The sequence below is a fragment of the Hydra viridissima genome, unplaced genomic scaffold (assembly GCF_058129835.1).
Source record: "Hydra viridissima isolate aposymbiotic clone 2 unplaced genomic scaffold, HvirCarnegie_v1 scaffold_1, whole genome shotgun sequence".
Taxonomy (NCBI): Eukaryota; Metazoa; Cnidaria; class Hydrozoa; order Anthoathecata; family Hydridae; genus Hydra; species Hydra viridissima.
Genome location: NW_028324300.1, coordinates 13504439 through 13524459, shown reverse-complemented (window position 1 = coordinate 13524459; position 20021 = coordinate 13504439). Strand labels below are relative to the sequence as shown.

The window sequence follows — 20021 nt, the reverse complement described above, 5'->3', positions numbered from 1 at the left end:
TTCGTTTCGTATTTACTACAATTTCTAGCTGTGATCTTGTAAATCTAAATAAGGAGGCAAAAAAAGTGTTATTTTTTAACTTAACGATTTAAAACATTTCAGAAACAAATGCTGGCAACAAACGTTCTACTACAGAACACTCTCATGTATCTCCTCAAATTCCAACATTTTTGATTAGCTTTTTTGAAAAGATTTTTTTTGTGGAAATCGTTGCTAACCTCAACTTAGAGATGACGATTGATAATATACTTTATTCTTATCGTGAGATTTTTCGTAAGCCCCATACGTAACTGATTTAAAAAAAATTTTTTATTCACAATGGATAAAAATTGACAGGAACTTGATTATGGTTTTTATCCTGTAAGGAACGTTATAAAGAACAAACAAAATATAAAGTTTTCCGACATTAAATGCCCTATTTCAAAGAAAATTAGTAACTATGTGAATGCAGAAGACCACCAATTAACATTTAATCAGAAGTTTTTAAATAATATGTTTGTGATTGGTAGAAAGGTAGATTTTGAATTTGTCTTTATAGTTGCAAATTATTTTTGAAAAAGGTTTACAAAAAAGTATGGAGAAAAAAAAATTTTAATGCTTAAAAAATACCAATCAAAACAATGGTCAAACTAACCAAGATAAATAAGCAAAATTTTATTTTAAAAAATCATCTTTATTTTTACATAACCGTTATAAACGTTATATATAAAAAAAGACATGTACAAAAAAACTTTATAAAAAAAAACAAACAAATTAAAACAGAAAAGATAAAAAATGATATTTAAAAGACTAAAAAAGTTAAGAAAAGAAAAATAACAAATATTTGACAGTTTTTTAAGACGTTTAAAAATTTGCAAAACCGATGCTTTAAAAAATCTACAAAATATAAATTGCAAAATTTAACTAAACATCCTTATAAAAAAAATTGTAATTGTCAGGTTCTTTGGGTACAGGAGGGGGCACTTCAGGAATACGAACGTCTTCGAGGTCGAGTAATAACAGCTTCATTTCCATGTTCAGAAGCATCTCTATATCGGACCCGGACTCAGGTGAAGACATCTAAAACGCAGTAATCAATTAAATTTCATTTCATTAACTTTTCTCAAAAAGAATAAAGGTGAGTTTCCACTCATTCGTTTTAGCTACGGGAAAGCTAAAGGGATGGGAAAATTAATCACGTGAGCATGCCTAATTTGTAATTTAATTTTGAAAATTAATCACTGCGCATGGTCACATGATTAATTTCCCATCCCTTTCCTTTTCCCGTAGCTAAAATGGATGAGTGGAAACTCACCTTAACTTCCCGTGTAACACATGACAACTAAAAATAACTTCACGTGTAACACGTGACAACTCAAAACAACTTCGCGTATAACACATGACAACTAAAAATAGCTTCACGTGTAACACATGACAACTCAAAATAACTTCGCGTGTAACACATAACAACTAAAAATCCGGACAAATTTTGAAAATGTTCTTTTATTGTAAGAATGGTTAGACATCCGGATTTTTAGATGTCACATGTTAGCTATTTGGAAGAATTTTCTAGCAGATGAGAAAGGCCAGAAAGCGGTGCGTAAATTGCCGGACCGTAAAAATCAACGGTATTCAACTAAAGTTCTCCTTATACACATGCAGCCTCCCGGGGTAAGCACAGAAATGAACAACAATTTAAGAAATCACTAAAAGAATACTTTTCGGTATTGAAAACTAAATGAAAATCTATTTCTGCTACACTTTCTTGATTAACAGCGTTCGATGGGCTTTTACATTCAAATGTCGAAAACGTTTGGGAGAAATGTTTAAAAGACTATTTCCAAATCTAAGTCTGAGACACTGGATTTAACCGAGGCACCGGAATTGAGTTCGTAAGTAGTGTATTGAGTATTGAAGATTAACTCAATCCTGTCGTTAAAGAGGGACGATCAACTAAGCAACCAACCAGATGATGATACGTTATTGTTAAAAATAAAAATAAAAAGATGTGACATTTTTAAAAACGAGGGTACACACGGTGATCATTTAAAGAGCTTTTTCATATTTAACGAATGGGAAAAGGCCAAGTGTCGAGTCTGAACGAGCATTTTCTTCACCGGAATATCTGGTACAAAAATTTAAAAACTTCTGAAACTATTTTTCAAAACACAGCAAAAGTAATTTGTTTTTTTCTAAAAAGAATCTTCTATCCAACAAATAATCTTCTGTTATTTAATAAATGTATATTTTTGTTCCTGTTAAAAAGTTTATTTTATGTGAATTAAATGCATCATAATAATCCCGGTATTCCAAGATTCATACATTTCAATTTCGAAATCCCGGAATGAAAAACACTTCCTGGATTGCAACCCCTAGTTCGACCTTACTCAATATGTAATATATTACCTCTTTACCCAGAAGAGAATTAAGAGCATCGGTCCACACTGAAAACTAAAGAAATAACATATTAAATCTAAATTTTAAATTAAAATTAATTTCATAAAAAACCCTGTAAAACATTGAAACTAGGGTGGTCCTTAGGCAGATTGGAAAAAAAATTTTCTTTCTTCAACTCCCACTCTCCTATTATGTAAAAAAATTACTGTAAAAGTAAAAGAAATTCTACAACTGACACCTGAAAATATTGACACATGTAGATTATGAATTTTGTTAATTTATGAAAGGGCTGAGTCTGAAGGTTTACGGATAAGTGCTAGTGCACAAGACTTAAATATTGTTTTCAGTCGCCATTTTGTATTAAATTTTTGTTTTCTCAAAAGTCATTAGACAAATTATTTCAAGCTGAACACTGCATCAGAGTGGAGTTAATCCATTGTTTCCACCAATCATCGGGTGATGTTCAATTCAATTTACTAATTGGATTATACATTAGTTCTATTTTCATTTGGAGGGATTTTACTGCTTGCAGCTCTATTTAAAATTATTTTATCTTTTTTGTTTATATTTATTTAAAAAAAAGAGAAGAACTTCTTTTGTTAACGTTGTTTAAATTGCATAACCGTGATGAACGCAAGATGAAGACCAAACACTATTACGAAAAAAACAAAACAAAAAACAAAAACAAAACAACTATTAAAACAGATTTACGTTCAACTAATAAAAACTATGAGTTGAAAGCGAATCACGTTTATTGTTCTTTTTTTCTGTATATACAAAGATAATCGATTATTTTTTTCAATTTCACACTATTGCCATCCTTTATGCCAAACTTATCTTAAATAGAGCTTTAATGTATTTTGCATTCAATCTGTTTTCAGTATACAATATATACATAAACATGTAACTCTTGTTTACACAAAAAAATGTATATCGACTAAAAGGCTTAATTTCATGTATAGTTGAAAATGTAAATGCATTGACCCTAAATAATGTCACATCATAGACCCAGCGTAGTTTACACCTAGGAAGAACCTATTAGGGTGGAGTTGGGTAAGAAGCAAACATTTAAAAAATTGAAAAATAAGGACCACCCTAATGGAAACATTTAAATGAAAGTAGTCACTAACAGTTTTTAAAAATAATTACAAAAAATCCATTAAAATCATTTAAATATATAGTAAGTATATATGAAATTTACTTCCTAAATATTTTTTCTATTTAACTGAAAAAAAAAAAAAAAAAGAAAAAAGAAAAAAAAAGCAAACTTATGGCACTTACTAAATATTGAGTCGGAGCAATGAAATCCAAATGTTCTTCCTGGTTATACATTATAGAGAAAGCTAATTGAACAAGTCCCTAAATTAATGTAAAAAATTTTTATATTACATTTCTAAGTAAATTTGCAAACTAAATCCAATTTTAACGAAAAAAACTTAATCTTTAAGCAATTAATTTTAACATAACAAACTTAATAACATACTTTTTTCAAGCGATTAATATGTGGACAATCTTTTCCTACTTTTATGCTTGTGACTTCAGACATTGGAACTTAAAATAGGAAAAAAATAATCTAAGAAAAACTTTTTCATCTATTTGTACAATTAAATTTAACTTAAATTTGTACAATTAAATTTAAAAATGAGACAAGTAATTCTCATTAATCTACAAAAGTAGATTAATGAGAATTACTTGTCTCATTTTTAAATTTAAGAAAACTTTGTATGTCAAGTTTAAAAACGTTTTTACTTTTGTTTGGAAGAGAATCAATAGGTGGATTGACCTTGTTATTGGAAACTTCACCATAATGAAGAAAGCGGTGATTAGGTGAAAGACAACAAAACCAATAACCTAAATAAAAGAAATTTTTTTTCTGAAATTGAAATAAAAATTGGAGTAGTAGAAGGATTGCAGCAACACTACCTTTTTGCTGGCCTCGTTTTGATATCTGATCGAACATGAGACCTTCAACTAATTGTGAAAGTCTTTGCTGCCTAACAAGCTCACGAATCTCAGAAACAATTTGTTCACGTAGTTCTCTAGAAAGTTGGAAAAAAATTCACAAACACTAGATACAGATCAATAAATGCAGCAAAAAAAAATCTTTGATAAACTAAATGTACATCAAACATTTAACATTAGAAAATAATTATTAAACAATGCAATTAATATGATAATTAATTATATAATAATCATTTAAAAATTAATTTATTACAAAACATTAAGTATTATTAAACATTAAGCACTAAATACTATTAAAGATTAACGCATTTAACTTTCAAATTAGCTTCATAAACAAAAATAAAAAACATCTGCAATTAAATGCAGTTTGGATTTCTATTTTAGTTTGACACAATTCATGAAATTATTTGTCAGAAAAAAATATTATAAAAACTTATGTATTACATGACCGGTCTTGTTTGCGAGTCAAGAATATTTCTCTCCTGTGCTTCTTGTTGCATCATTCGAAGAATTTGTTGATATGTTAAACTGAAAGCTTTGGCCTAAATTAAGTATTAAATACAATATAGAAAATAAGGTAACAAATATTTTGATAAAAGAAAACTGCGTAACAAAGTGATAAGTAAAAAGAGAAAAAAGCAATAATAATAACAAATCATCTCGTTAAGAATTATACTGAAAAAAATAATACTTAAAACTACAAATAAACTTTTTTGAAAACAAACCTTGAATTTGTCAATTGTCTCCGGTTTTGTAACAAGAGCTCTTTTAATTTGATCTTTCACAACACCGATAACCTAAAAAACCATGTTTTATTATAAATTTTTTAATACATAGATACAATTATTATTATAGACATAATTATTATAGACATACAAATTTTTAATACAATTTTTTAATACATTTTTAATACATAGCTCATTTCTAAATGCAAAAAAAAAAATGTTGCTGATTCCATTATTATAATTTTTTAATTCATATAAATGTTGGATTGAATCATGGAATCAAAAACAGCAGATTACATATCATTTTTTTCTGCCATGCTAGAAAACATACCCTTGGAAAGTCTTCTGCAGTCTTTGCTCTCATCTCTTTCCAAGTCTTGTTAAGGAGTTGAATAGAGACACAATAAAGCTCTTCAAACACATTTTCAGTTGTAAAAAACATCGGTTGAAATTGCTCTTCAGTGTCAGATATTGGTTCCCCCACATTAAGTACTTCACATAACATTTTTGTTAGTTGCTTTGAACTTTTGGCAAAAGGACATTTACAATCTTCATCACGGCCAAAGTTTTCAAGAATAACCTATAATAATTACTAACTACTAAACACTTCACACAAAGCATATTGCTACAAATTTCAAACAGGAGAAAGCATATTTCTTTTTTTTTAGGTAATTGAGTTTAGTGGTGATTATGTATATAATAAAAATTTTATTTTAAAATTATTTACCTTAACATAAGAGTCGAGCTGTTTCTGAGCAAAATATAAAATTGCATCATACGCTAACATCCCAGGTGGAGTTTCATCAAAGTCACTTAGGGGTGATTCACTGTTCTACATTTTAAAAGATAAATATTTGTGAAGGGAACAGGTGAAAATATTTTTACTTTGAAACTTTTATAACTCATTAAATTAACATAATAACTTAAAACAATTTTTGTTCTAAGGATGAAGAAAGTGGAAAAAAACTAACTTTTAACTGAATTTTACAAAACTGATCATTAAAATGAAAATTATTAGGCAATCTAATAATATAATATGATATAATAATAACATAATGATACAAGAACTTAAAACTTCTATCCAGCAACCATTGAGTGATATTTTGAAAGTTTGTTTGCAAAATTTTATAAAAAGTATAAAAAACTGAATCTTCTATACACAACTCAAAGATAACTGAAGTAGTTAAGGAACTTTTTAATTTTAGATGTTTTTTTTTTTTACTTAATTGTAACTTTTACTATACAAAAAAAATGATTTTTTTTTTTCAATAAAGATGAATATTTTTTTCAATAAAAATGACTTTTTCGTTCAATAAAAATGAATTTTTTTTCAATAAAAATATACTTTTTTGTTTTTGCAATAAAAAAAAAAAAAACACTTTTTTTGTTTGTTTGTTTGTTTGTTGCAGGAATAACTTCTTGTAACTTTGAAAATTTAGCTGAGTGAAGAAAAATGCATGGACACTTATTAATTTTAAGTGTAAAAGTGTGTATATCGAAAAAAAAAGAAACTAACTGATTAAAAAAACAAACTATTATTAAATGAAATAACATAAAACATTGGACTTACAACAAAACCTAGCTTTTTGAAATCAGCTTTTCCAGAGCTCTTATCTTTACCTAAAGTTGAAGACTCAAACGCATAGTTGTAGATGCTGTGTAGATCAGCTAGTAATTTCTAAAAAGAAAACTTTTATATATTTTCAAAAAAAAATTACCTCAAAATTAAGTAAAATACAGCAAAGTTATTCTAAAAATAAAACTACGAAAGAGTTATTAACTAAAGGGTTATAGTTTATAACTTACAGGATCAGAGTGGTCAGGTTTTGTTTTTAGCCTGGGCTCAAGTACACTGAGCAACAATGATTGATAAACATACAATTGGTGTTTGACTTCACTTGACAGAGCTGTGAGAGTTCCTGAGGATATAATCTGCACACATACAAAAATTACTTTGTTGAAAACATTTGCTTGTCACAATATTTGCACAACAAATCGAATTTTTTAAAAAACATTTATTTCAACTTTATTTTCACTGTTAGTATTTAATATTGAGTATTTTTTTTTAAACTAATTTTTCTGATTTATAACACCTGTTGTAATACTGATACATTTAAAATATAATTATTATCTTTATTATTGAAACAATTTACAACACCTGCTGCAATACATTTGTGTAACCTTTTGCTGATAAAGTGTGAGTAAATTTCTAAAAGTTAACAAAAAAAATTATTATAAAATTATTGAAAAAGGATTTAACCAACAGTCTATAAAACATATCATTGTCAAATAAAGACAACTCCTGTTTTATTGATGAAACAAAAAACTAAAAAAATCTGTTTGTGAACTGGAAAAAAATTCTTAACAAGCAATTAAAAAGGAAAATAAGTAAGTTAACAACAAGACATGTTTTATAATAGTGACATTCACACTCAATGTAAATTTTTTAAGCAGAAACATTTTGCTAACCCAGATTATACACTCTCTAGCATAACTTTTTTATTTTAACTATAATATCCTTTTTCCAACAAACTGCCTAGATTTTATTTCACTCACTTTTAGCCTGATAAGAAAATAGGCACACAAAGAAAATTTCATTATTTCAGGATTCAAATTTAAAATGAAAATGTGTATCGAACTTTAATTTATTGTGTACTTTTCGATTTTCATGCTCCATTCTCTGAAGAATACTATTGCATAGAGACATAGCATTAATTTGAAGTTTTGTATCAGAACTAAAGAAAAAATGTCATAACATCGATTAGCACACACATATTTTAAAGAAGTATTTTTCAAAAATATTAACATTAGAATTACAAAAAGAATAAAAAATATAGTTTAGTTAAGGAAATAAAAAAGTTTGAAAAATTAAAGATAAAATAACAATAAAGATATAAAAACCTTTTCAAGTATTCAACAAGACTATCAAGTTTCACTTCATTCATTATACGTATGAACAAAGTTGAGCTAAAACAACAAAGGTAGAGAAATAAAAATGAGAAACAAAACAGCAAATTAAAAAAAACAAACACATTACTGATCTAATATTATCTCTGGCAGAAAATGCCCTCAAATAATAAATATACATACCTTACAGATACTATGTTATCAAGCAAGGAAAGTGAGCGCTGCACAATCTTTACATCAACACCTTTACTTTGATTAGCATAACCTAAAATCTGATAAAAAAAATCCAAAGTTAATTCTTGAGATTTTACTAACTCTTAAGACTAAGTATTTTAAACTCTTTTTTTCCAATTAAAAGTTGATAAATTTGGTACTTGAAATTGCAGAATTAACAGAATGAAAGAAAAAAAAAAAAAACAGAAAGAAAAATTTCCTGCTCATATTGTGCTCAATTAGATTATGCAAAGTTAAGATCTGATATTGCCCTGCATAAGGCAAGGTATTTTTACCTTAGTTATGAAAGAGCGCTCAACTTTTTCCCAGGGAAGGATTCCATGCTCAAGAAGTTCTTGTACTGCAGAGATAGCTTGAGCAACAATATTAGGAGGTCTAAAGCAATTAGAATAAGTTATAATAAAATATTTGTTTAAAATTAATAATATAAAAAAAGTTAATAATTAAAATACTTTTTATTTCAAAATAAAAACAAGTTACTCGCAAAAAAAAAAACAAAAAACTTTGACTTGCAAAAACTTTTGCCTTAGGGAAATCTATCTTTATGGCATGTGGTGCTGTTTCCACATGGTCTACAACTTCACAGCTGAAGTTATAACACCCTGTTACTCAGCAGACAATGTAAATAAACAAAACTGTAAGTTTCATTATGTAAATCAACTACTAAGAAATCACACCTGGAGATATTTCTTGTATAGCATATAGCTAATGATAGTGCAAAATAAAAAATTTGTTCATCAGTTCAATGTTTTTAGCATTGGGAACAAAAAGAATACTACCTTTGAACCTATGCCCAAACACCCAGCCTATAGCATATTTTATAACAGACCTATTCACTGCGCAGATGACATAAAAAAATGGAGGAGAATTTTTGCATTTCCATATTCTGATAGTTGTAAGGTGTTGACCTGTTAAATATGTTTCAACAAAAGATAATAGCAAACTTGAACTTCCTGGCATTGCAACATTAATAAGACTAAAATTGAGGATATTTATTTACAAAGGTTTTTTTCAAACTTAACAGACATTAGACATAAAAAATTGTTAACGTTAAGTTTATGTTAAGAAATTGAAGTACCATAGGAGAATGGTTTTTGGAAAAGCAATTAACAATCCAAGTGTTCTTTCTAATGCTGTTGTTAGTTTTATGGTGGTAACTCTGTTTGTTGGACCCAAGTTTCTGTAAAATGCTTCCTGTGTGTGAAATCAATTAAAAATACTTCCTGTGCATAAAATCAATTCAAATTTTCTTTTTGAACAAACTGGCTTTCTTTTATCAAGTATTTTTTGAAAAAACAGCGTGCCCTTAAATATCATCTAGAGTTAAAAGCTGTTGACAATACTTTTCATTTCTTTCAATAATAAATGAATTTTAGAGAATTGTTATCCAAATTGAGCTGCTATTTTCTCTTCTAGTTTTTTTAATCTTCAAAAGCTGTTAGAATTTGGAAACATGGTTAAACAAATGTGGTCTTCTCGATAAATTTGTTTTAAATGCTTCACAAAAGATACTTCTAAAAGTCTCTATTAAACTTGTAATGGTCTTGTCAAAGTTCCAATTTTCTTTAAATCATAAATATATTTTTGCTTGGAACATTTACAACTGATCCTTATAGAGAAGCAGTTTGGAAAATTTAGACAAGGATCAGGTGGTACATATTTTATTACTGGACAACAAAAATTTGAAAAAGTTTGTATCATAAAGACAAAACTACAGGGTGACCGAAAAGTCCATTTGCGGATCATCATTCGTTTCATGGAGGCCAAGTTGTGATGTTGTTTAGCATTGACCTTGGACTCCAAAATACCCCACATGCAAAAATCAAGTGGATTCAGGTTGGGAGAGGACGGAGGCCACTCATCCATCATAGGAAAAATTTCCTATGGAAACAATTAATGCCGCCATACAATCATGGCGTCATCGATTATCATTGACAGGGGACCGAAAAGGAGACTGATTTGAATAATTCTTGGTATACTTACACTACATGTTACTTGATCTGTTACTGTAATTTCAGTAGTTTATGTATATTACATTAAAAATAAATTGATTGTGAAGTAATGACAGAACTTTCCAGTCACCTTGTAGTTTTGCAGTTAGACAATAATGGTGGTAGTCTTAATTTTACTACGCCAGGACATTCTTGCAAATATTCCAGCAACAATCTTGATCTGAACATAAGCCATTGATCACAATCTACTCTGGAACAACTAAAGAAGACAAAACAGTGCCCAATTTGAAAATTGGTTTGTTATGATATTCTTGTGCAACAGCACTTCCAACTTTACCAGAAAACTTAGTTGAAGAGCACCACCATGTAGTTGATCTATGATATGGCGCAGAAGTAACTGATTGCTATAAAAAGCATAGTCTAACCTTTGAGTTTTTTACTTATATGAAGGAAAACGTTTGATATTTGATAACTTATCAGAATTAGATAGTATATTATGTATAGATGTTAAAATGACTCTGATTTACATAGCCAGGTATATTGTCTGAAATGAAAAAGATTTAGATAACTGGTACTTTTATTATAAGAAATTCACTGATTTTACTGAGGAAATCAATTGTCTGAGATTAACTATGCCTGGTAATTTGGTAGGTCAATGGGTAATATATTGCTATATTAAGTTTCATAAAGTAGCTGATAACACATGCATTTCTTCTTTGTGCAATCAAATGATGCTTATTTCTGAATTATACAAACTAAATATAAACCATGGGGTTATACTTTTAAACATATTCTTTAAAAAACATTGCAATTTGTTTTCTCTACAATCTGAAAAGGAACCAAAACAAAAAACTTTGAAATTCATTGTTAGATAAAGGCTAACAAAAGAAAAAAATTTTTTCTATTGTCATGCATATTTAAACAGATTATTATATTTTTATAGCGCTATATATATATATATATATATATATATATATATATATATATATATATATATATATATATATATATATATATATTGTATTTTACTGCATATTCTTTTTAGTAGTAAAATTAAAAATTAAAGAAACTCTTTGTTCTTTTAGGCCTGTTATAAAGTATGCTATTACCCAGTCCTCTGCAAAGGGAAAACCAGTGTTTTTAGATTGCAAAAGTTAATGGAATAGTATTCTTAAAATATTGCAAAGACTTTATGAAGTTCACAAAGTAACTAAAGAAGCAATATCCAGCTTGAGCAAGATTTTAAGTTTTCTGATAAGGAATTTAAGTTAAAAGAATTATATGATGCTCTTGTTCCTACTGAACTAGCTGTAGCAAAGAAGGTTCGGATTTTTTACTTGCAGAAAAATTTACCAAATTTGCAGATCAAGGCAAACCAGTAAACCTTGTTCTCCTGGAAAAGCTTGAAGTCTGAGAACAAGAAATGCTGATCTTGTGTACTTAATGAATCCCTTAATTATGGTACTAATTTGGAGTAAAAATAAGTTTGATAAAATCACATCTTCAGCATCTTTATAGACCAAAATTTATAATTTCCTTCATTTATTCAGATACCCCAAGATGAGATTACATTTCAAAATTGTTTAAAAAGAGATGAGTTTATTGATGATTACATGAGTAAAAGATGATTATTTGAGTAAACTTAGAAAGGACTTAATGATTCTAGAATGGATATTTTGAAAAAATAATCAAAATATTTACTTGACTGCAGACTTGTTTACTTGACTACAGACATAGAAAATTAAAAAAGATTACTCTGCATCACTCTCAATAATTTTAACCAATGCATTTACTCCATTTCTATTCACAAATTCATTAGCAAACAGAGGATCTTCAGCTTGACCTGCACAATCAACACCTGCCAGCTGATCTAATGCTAAACGCTTGATCTCTAAATCTGGTTGTTCAATATCCAAAAGAAACTTTGATGCTGCAAGGTCCTATCAAAAATTATTCTTTTTTAAATCATGTTTTAAAAATTACAGATTTTCACATTCAATAATATGTAAATAGTAAATTAATAGTGTATAAGTTTTAGTTATAAGAAATAGAATTAATAAGAAATAATTAAGCAAATAGTGATGATAAAACAAACTTCTTGATTGCAAAATTATCTTTATATATCATCTTTATATATCACTTTTACAATTATATTTATATATCATCTATACTATTTCAAATATCCTCCTCTTCTTCTACTTTATCTATATACTCCTATACCTTTAGCACTAAACCAAGTTTAAACTTGAGCACTTACAACATTCAAGATTAATGTTAGAATGTCACCATCATGGATATCAGCGCGGTTCTATAATGAATTCAAATGCACTTGAAATAGATCATGCAAAACACGTACAAAATAAAAAAAAAGGGTTGTGTTAATTGACAATTATAAACTTATAAAAAATAAAATTACGCTGCTTCATTATTTAAAAAACATAATTTAAAAATCTTAAAATAAATAGTTATCTATAATATCATAATTTTATAAAAAGCTCACAGCCTCAAAAAATAATAGTAACAAACAAATGTAATTTCTAGTCTGCTTAAGTAAAAAAAAAAGCAAATAATAAGAAAACAGAAGTGAGATTAAGATTACTTGGTTGAATAATTATTTCTATTTATCAGACAATCAGCACAACATAGAAAAAGAGAAATTCCAATAATTCTTGAAATGGATCCTACCACTCTGGAATTTATGCATTTTTTTGGAATTTATAGGAAATACTGTGTTTTTTTTTTTGTTTTTTTTTTTTTGCTAATATAAAATAAAGAAAAAAAATATTTTTTTTACTTTAAAAAAAATTATTGCTATGGCTTCATTATTCATAAGTTAATAAGTTCCACCAAATAACTTTAATTGTTGCAGCCAAAATGGCAAAGTAAGGAACTAAGAATTAAATCTACAATTTCTCCTCTCCTTCATCCATATTACATTATCCTTTGTAATGGATGAAGTAGAGATAAAAAATTTCGTTTTTAGTTGTATACTTTAAGAACCTCACGCTAAACTCTCTGATTAGTGAAGATCAACACTAAACTACTGTTGCTTGAAAATCAATGAAAGACAGAAGATAATGAAGGGATTGATTAGTTTAAACAATTATTACATATTTGTCATTAGGGATGAAAATAATTTTTTAACTTTAAATGCAAACGCCGCTTAGTCACAGCATCAAATGGTATCAATTTATGCAGAAATTTTTCAAAAATTTGAAAAGCTTGATTAATACCATATTAGAGATGAATTGACCGACATAAAAATAAAAATTTTAAAATGATTTTTTTTTTAAATAATTTTTTTTTTTCAAGCTGTTTTTTGTTTTTTCCTTCTTTTGAATTATTTTAGAAACCAAAAAAAGGCTAACATTACATTTAAATTTTATTATAAATAAAAGTACCTAAAAAAAAATTGATTTTTAAATTTGGTCCATGGAGAAAATACTTAAACTGAAAAAAGACCAAAAAATGAACTTGGAGTTCCAGTAACTGGTTTCAGTATTTTCAACAAATTTTCTGTGTTTCACTTTACTTGCAGGTCACACTTTTTGTGCAATAGTGAAATGTGTCTTTTTTTGGAGATGATTATGAGTGAAGGATCCAATTATCATTCTTTCTCCTTTTCTATAATATGACCCAACAAAGATGGTTAATTCTTATATACTTTATTTTTTGATTAATACTCACATTTTAAATTTTTTAGTTATTAACTAAAAGATTACAAATATGAATAGAACATTCACAAGTGAGCATTCTCTTTCATCCCCTTCAGATGAGAATATTCTTCTCATTGCATTCATTATATCAATTTTGTCAGTTACACAACTTTTCACTTTGCATGCAAATTTGTCACATTCTATTGCTCCTCTTAACAATAGTTATAAAATACTCAGCATTGTGTGAATGGCCAGCAGTATTTAATTTTCCTTTTAAATTTGTATTTGCTTTCACAGAGACACAAATCCTTGGTTTATTATCCACATTACTTCAACAATCTGAAGAAATTGCTAAAATTTTTCAAATAACCTTCTATAAAATTTTTCCACTAATTTGAAACTCAAAATTTTAATATATTTTAAAAATTCTTTGTGCTCAACAGTTCTGATGTTAGAATTTGTACTATATATGAATTGATCAAGTTGGAGGTCAAACAAATCTTTGTCATTGTTGCTTGTTCTGGTAAAAAAACTTGTCAATTTTTAAACATTTAACAGCAAAAGTTGAAGTTCATTCAAAAAGTTTTGTCCATTCAATCCAAACCATGCTTAAAAGGAGAGTGTGAGTCTGAAAATTAAAATATAGTGTAGTCAATATCACTATATCGCTGTGTGGATATGCAAAGATTAAATTTAGCCACTTTAGGATTTTGAAGATTTAAATTAATGAAAAAATTTTTTTTTCTTCAATCACAGAATCTAAATATATATATATATATATATATATATATATATATATATATATATATATATATAAGAAAAAAAATTATTCTTCATTAATAAATCTTCAAAAAAAAAGTAGTAAATCTGTAATAACAAGAAACTAATGTTAAACACTTTGACAACCAGTTAATGTCTTCACTTATCTGAACCCAGCCCTAAAAAGTTCCATTTGTTTCCTATTATTTGTGAATGCAATTCTATTAAATCAATAAACTAAGCCATTAACTTAATTTTTAAAATAATGTCAGGTTAAATAGAATTTCTGTTGCTATTTTTTTGCTTTAAACCAAATGAAAATAGAGAAAATGCTTACACTTGTATTCAACACCCCATTTATTGAATTTTTTGCTTTATTTTAATCTAAAACTATATAAGCAATCAAGAAGTCAAGAATCAAGAGTTGTAAAACTCAGTGTGAGATCATTGTGAGATCCATCGAAACCTGTTAAACATTTTGAAAGTCATCAATTCTTATCCTTTCAGGGCTCAACATATTTTAACTTAATTTACAACATTTTAACACATAAAATGTAAAAAACATTCAGAGTATTTTAAAATTTGAAATTCGAACATATATTTAAATATTTTGAAATTGTTAGAAAGAAAAACTCATTTTTTAAAATATTTAATATAAATATTTTAATATAGGTTTAAACCACACAACCCTCCTTCACCAAGCTGTGCCTCTGAAAAACTTTTCACCCAAGCTGGAAATACTCTAACAGATAACAAGCACAGTTTGGATCTTAAAACTGACAAAATGCTGGACTTGCAATATTATAAGATAATCCAGATCAAAGAGTGGAAATAAATCTCAGTTACAAATTACAAAAATTGAAAGGAAAACAAGAAGAAAGTGAAAAATCATTAAAATTTATTACAAAAAGTTTGTATGGTACAAAAAATTCATATTTAAAAACTTACATACAAAAGATTTATATCATGTTTTATGAAGTTATTTCAAGAGTAAAAAAAAAAAAAACTCTTTTGAATTATCATAAAAATGCTGTTAGTCCCAAAAGACCAAAAAAAAAATAAAAATTTTAAATTTTTAAAATATGCTTATCAGAAAATTTTGAAGATTTAAAATAAAAATGATTTCCAAATCATAAAAAATAAAAACAAATATTTTTAAATAAAATTTTAAATAAAAAAAAATTTTAAATAAACTATTTTAATTGATAAAAAAAAACAAAAAACAACAGATTAATAGTTTTATTAAAAACAGCAACAAATATATAAAAAAATATAATTAAATAAAATGATGCATTTACATCAGAATAAGTATACACTTTAAGAACTTTACTCACCTCCTCTGTGATATATATTTTAGAATCAATATATTGCAAAGAGAACTGCTCAGGTTTTGTAATCATCCATCTAAAAACAGTTGTTATTATTGCTATTATCATTATTTGATTTACAGAGTCTGTGTCCTACCAGTTTATCCAATTAAATTATCTAACAAAGTTTTAATTTTATATAATAACAATTTCATATAATAAGGTTGCACCAAGAAATATTTACAGTGGCTGAATCAAACCAGGTTGGATGTAGATGAATATTTTCTACAACAACTTATCAATTAATCTTAGGCCTAATAAGAATACATAGAGCTAATCAAACTGTTCTTTAAAAACAAGGAATAAAAAAATAAATTACAAATGATGAAGATGTTGAGGATGAGGAAAACTTCAGAACCTATTGGATAGTTAAGAGTATTTATTATGTCTAGGCATCAGACAGCTTGTTTTTGCTTTTTGACTTAAAATTAGCATTATTATTGATATATATCCTAAGATATACAACTATATATCCTTTACATACAGTAATACAATATTCTAAGGCACGTCATCAAAGTAATTTATACCAAAATTAAGAAATTGCTTTTAGGCATGCTCATATAAAATAGAATGTCTTTTTATGTCAACTGGACTCAGACATGTCCAAATTAAAATATCATGTGTATAATATATCGTTTTGAAAAACATTTTTTTCTAATAATGGTATTTTTCATGAAAATGGCATAATTTAATAATTGACAGTTTTATAATCTTAAATGCCAGTTGTAAAAAAAAAAAGTTGAAGTGAAAAAAATTTTCTAAAACCTCAAAACGCCATTACCTGTTTGAAAGTACTTATAAAAACTTGATGGTAAGAAAATTTTTATTTTTTAATAGCTTTTTTTTGGTGTTTGTTACTTTTTTGAAAAAAAAGTTTTGATATTTTAAAAAAATTAGTATATGACAAAACCAATTTAAGCATCCATGGTAATTGATGTGGTTTTAAACTGTTGGGATGATTAGTAGATTACTAATACCCTTTCTGATCTTTAGAACCAAACACCCAGCTGAAGTCATTATTCTAGGAGTTGTGGCATCCAACATTATGGAAAAAAGATACCTCCCTATTTTAAAGCTTGTTGAAAAAGTTGAAGTTAAAGTTTACTATAAGATCATACAGCACAAAATTTTATCGCGGCTGAGAGTGAACTGCCCTAATGTAAATTAGGTGTAGACTCAGGATGGTGCTCCACCTCATACTGCAAAAAAAGTGTAAAAATTCTGTATTATGGACTATGCAACTTGGGGCTAATTGGAGCACTCAGCCAACAGAAATTCATGTCCTAGTGTTAATTATCTCAAGCAAGAATTGAGATTTAAGCTATAGAATAGATTAAGAGACTTTATTTTGAACAGTTCCAATGCCTTTAGATAAAGTGTGCAGACTCTAAAAGACAACAAAGGCTGCCATATTGAAGAAAATATTTCTTAATGCCCTAAAAAACATTTGTTAAAATTATATTGATACCAATTGGTTGGTTATTTAAAACTAAATTATGCTATACTGCATTTGATTTTCTAAATTTTGCTACTCCACCCTGGTTTTTACTGTACTGGTTTTTTGAAATATTGATTTTTGTTGGAGATTGAAAAACTTTTCAGGAACTATTTTTCCTTAATTTAACATAATTTTGAAACTCAAAATTTTTAAGCGAACTTTTTAGTTAGAGAGCTTGAAATAGCCTTTTTTTAATCATAAAAAAATTAAAGTAAAAATCACAATTTTGAGATTATGTGGATCACTCTGTTGTATCAGTTAGAAAAAAAGTGCATAAAAAAAAAAAAGTTTCTCAGCAAAATCCTGACCACCAATTATTTACAAAAAATTAAAGCTGAGAAAAACTAAACTGTATGGAATTGAAAATCAAAAATTCTGTGTAGATTTCGATGGATACGAAGAAAACTTACTTTGAACAAATTTCTTTAATAATTTCTGACAATTTAGCAGTCTATAAGTATAAAGAGAAATAAGATTAATCAAAAGATAAATATTTTTAAAAAAATTTATTCAAAAAAATAAACAAAACTAAATTTATAAGAAAAAACGTTGTAATAAACTGCAGCCTGGGTTTTCTATTTTTATCTTAACCTTAAAACAATTTTTATTTGCTTTAAGGATATTTTGAAATCATGATAAATGCTAATCTTCCTAGTTTCTACTGGTACTGTTAATATCTCCAAAAAGATCTACGCTCTTATGATTTTGTAATATTAGTAACTTTTTATCTTACTTGGTAAAAAGATAATTTGTATTACTTGATCTTGCTAAATTCTGTTGTCAATAATATTTGTTTATGCCAGCATTATGTTAATAACATTTAACAATAGATTATATACTAAAAAAATACTAGAGAACAATAATAACAAAATTTTTTACATACAGAATTTAAATGTAGCAAAATTGGAAAGTATCCTTCTTTCTTTATAGCTATTCTTTTAATATCTACTGAAGGTGCCATGAATAATACAGAATTTAGTAGCTAAAAGAGTAAATAATTTCTTAAACTTTTAACAACACTCTTAGTAAGCTGTAAAAAAATTGATATAAGTATAATCTTCAACAAATTTTTGGCAAAATTGCAGGAAAAGTAAAGCATACTTTGTACAGTAGATTTTAATTACCATTCATTAGGCAAAAATTATAAAAACAAAACAAAGTTAATTAGATCAATCAGGACCAAAAAAAAGTGGTCTGTGTTTATTTACAAACAAAAATAGTAATAACTGGCAATAAAAAACTTGTAAGATTTATTCAGAATTTTTGAAAATTTTTACAAAACAAGTAACTATTTTTGCAATTTCAATCTTATAAGATAATCAAATGCGATATTATTAAAGAGAAAAGGACGACAGAATTACCGTTTATTATTGGCAATAAATACTTTCGATAATTTGTAATTTTGGATAATTATTACTATTCCACCTGAGTAAATAAGTATTTGCTTGTATATTTTTAAGTTTAAACAGTATTTTTTTCTTTTTTTTTTTACCTAAATTTTTTTTTATTTACTAATTTATTTTTATTATACTAAATATAGAAAACCAAAGTGTTCCACCTCTAATGTTATTTTTGAGCACTGACTCACAAATATTTTTATTGTTTATCGTTCGGGACCCTTTCAGGCCGATTTTCAACAATGATCATTTTCCACGGACAAAAATTTTCGAATTTGGAGCATGCGCCTTTTGCAGAAAAGTTTGGATTGTGAAAGTTTTATACCTGCTCTTGCACAAGTTGAATATGGCCCTCAAAATCAATGCGGACTGATTATTTTCAACTTTTTTATGTTTTTCGTATGGTATCTAATTCCCAAAACAAAACTAATGAAAGTTATTCCCTAACTATTTTTAGAGTCAAGAATTTTTACCGTAAGATCATACTAAAATGTTTTGGCATTTTTTAAATATCAAATTTAGGCATTAATACACTTTCACATTAGACCTGTTTTTATTGTACTTTCGCATTCCCCTATTTTTCTTGTAGATTAAAAAGGATCTTTGTTTAAAATAAAGAAATTTGTTATTCGATTTACTTAAAATACACTAATATATGATATTTTAATTTTTATTTTTTTTAAAAAAAAAAACAACAACAACAAAAACCTACCAAATTGCTAATATTTGTCATTTTTTCAATACCGTTCGTAAGATTCGAGCAATGTAACCATGCAAAATGGTACGGTTTTCACGGTTTCAGCGATTAAAATTGGATTTTGAATAAGACAACAATGATCAATTTGTAAAGAACATACGAATAAAGAACGTACGAATAAAGAAGCTTAAATATAAAACTGATAAAGTAATTGATAAACTCGATTTTAAAACATTTATAAACTATTGAGGTTCTTCTAAGAAAATTTACTAAGAAAATTTTATTGAGTTTGGTTTTAACCCCATCAGGGATCAAGTTTTTTTTTAACTATTTGCAGCTATCAGTGGTGGAGTGAGTTGTGCTCTCTTGTAAAAACAATAACTTTATCCTGCGTATTTAAGGCTTTCAGAATTATTTGCAGATGAAAGCACATCACAAATATTGATTTTAAAAGAGATTTTTATTGCAGTCTCTTCCGAAAACCATGCTTC

General features: G+C 27.1%; 1 protein-coding gene across 3 annotated transcripts; it reads right to left on the bottom strand.

Moving 5' to 3' along the window:
- Window positions 1-639: 639 nt before the first annotated feature.
- Window positions 640-19018, bottom strand: LOC145188004 (engulfment and cell motility protein 1-like). 3 transcript variants are annotated; one of them, XM_090087847.1, is made up of 23 exons: window positions 18995-19018; window positions 18320-18418; window positions 17847-17887; window positions 15906-15975; window positions 12414-12464; window positions 11912-12096; window positions 8480-8579; window positions 8154-8242; window positions 7965-8030; window positions 7720-7798; window positions 7222-7272; window positions 6870-6995; window positions 6634-6741; window positions 5791-5895; window positions 5395-5643; window positions 5064-5135; window positions 4783-4880; window positions 4300-4415; window positions 4126-4227; window positions 3860-3927; window positions 3658-3735; window positions 2386-2430; window positions 640-1059 (listed from the first exon to the last, which is right to left on the bottom strand). In XM_090087847.1, the coding sequence occupies exons 2-23, from the start codon at window positions 18395-18397 to the stop codon at window positions 904-906; spliced, it is 2133 nt and encodes a 710-aa protein (XP_089943973.1). In that variant the 5' UTR covers window positions 18398-18418; window positions 18995-19018; the 3' UTR covers window positions 640-903. The 3 variants fall into 3 exon arrangements, with proteins under 3 accessions (XP_089943973.1, XP_089943968.1, XP_089943980.1); XM_090087842.1 differs by lacking the exon at window positions 18995-19018 and adding an exon at window positions 18798-18858; XM_090087854.1 differs by lacking the exons at window positions 18320-18418; window positions 18995-19018 and adding an exon at window positions 18170-18276.
- Window positions 19019-20021: the final 1003 nt, after the last annotated feature.

Excerpts from the sequence above, each read along its gene's own strand:
- LOC145188004 (XM_090087847.1), bottom strand. The coding sequence starts at position 18,397 with ATGGCACCTTCAGTAGATATTAAAAGAATAGCTATAAAGAAAGAAGGA. Across the intron at positions 12,465-15,905 it reads AAATATATATCACAGAGGAG|AACCGCGCTGATATCCATGA; the intron begins GTGAGTAAAGTT and ends AATTCATTATAG. Across the intron at positions 8,580-11,911 it reads ATTATTGAGAGTGATGCAGA|ACCTCCTAATATTGTTGCTC; the intron begins GTAATCTTTTTT and ends TAATTGCTTTAG.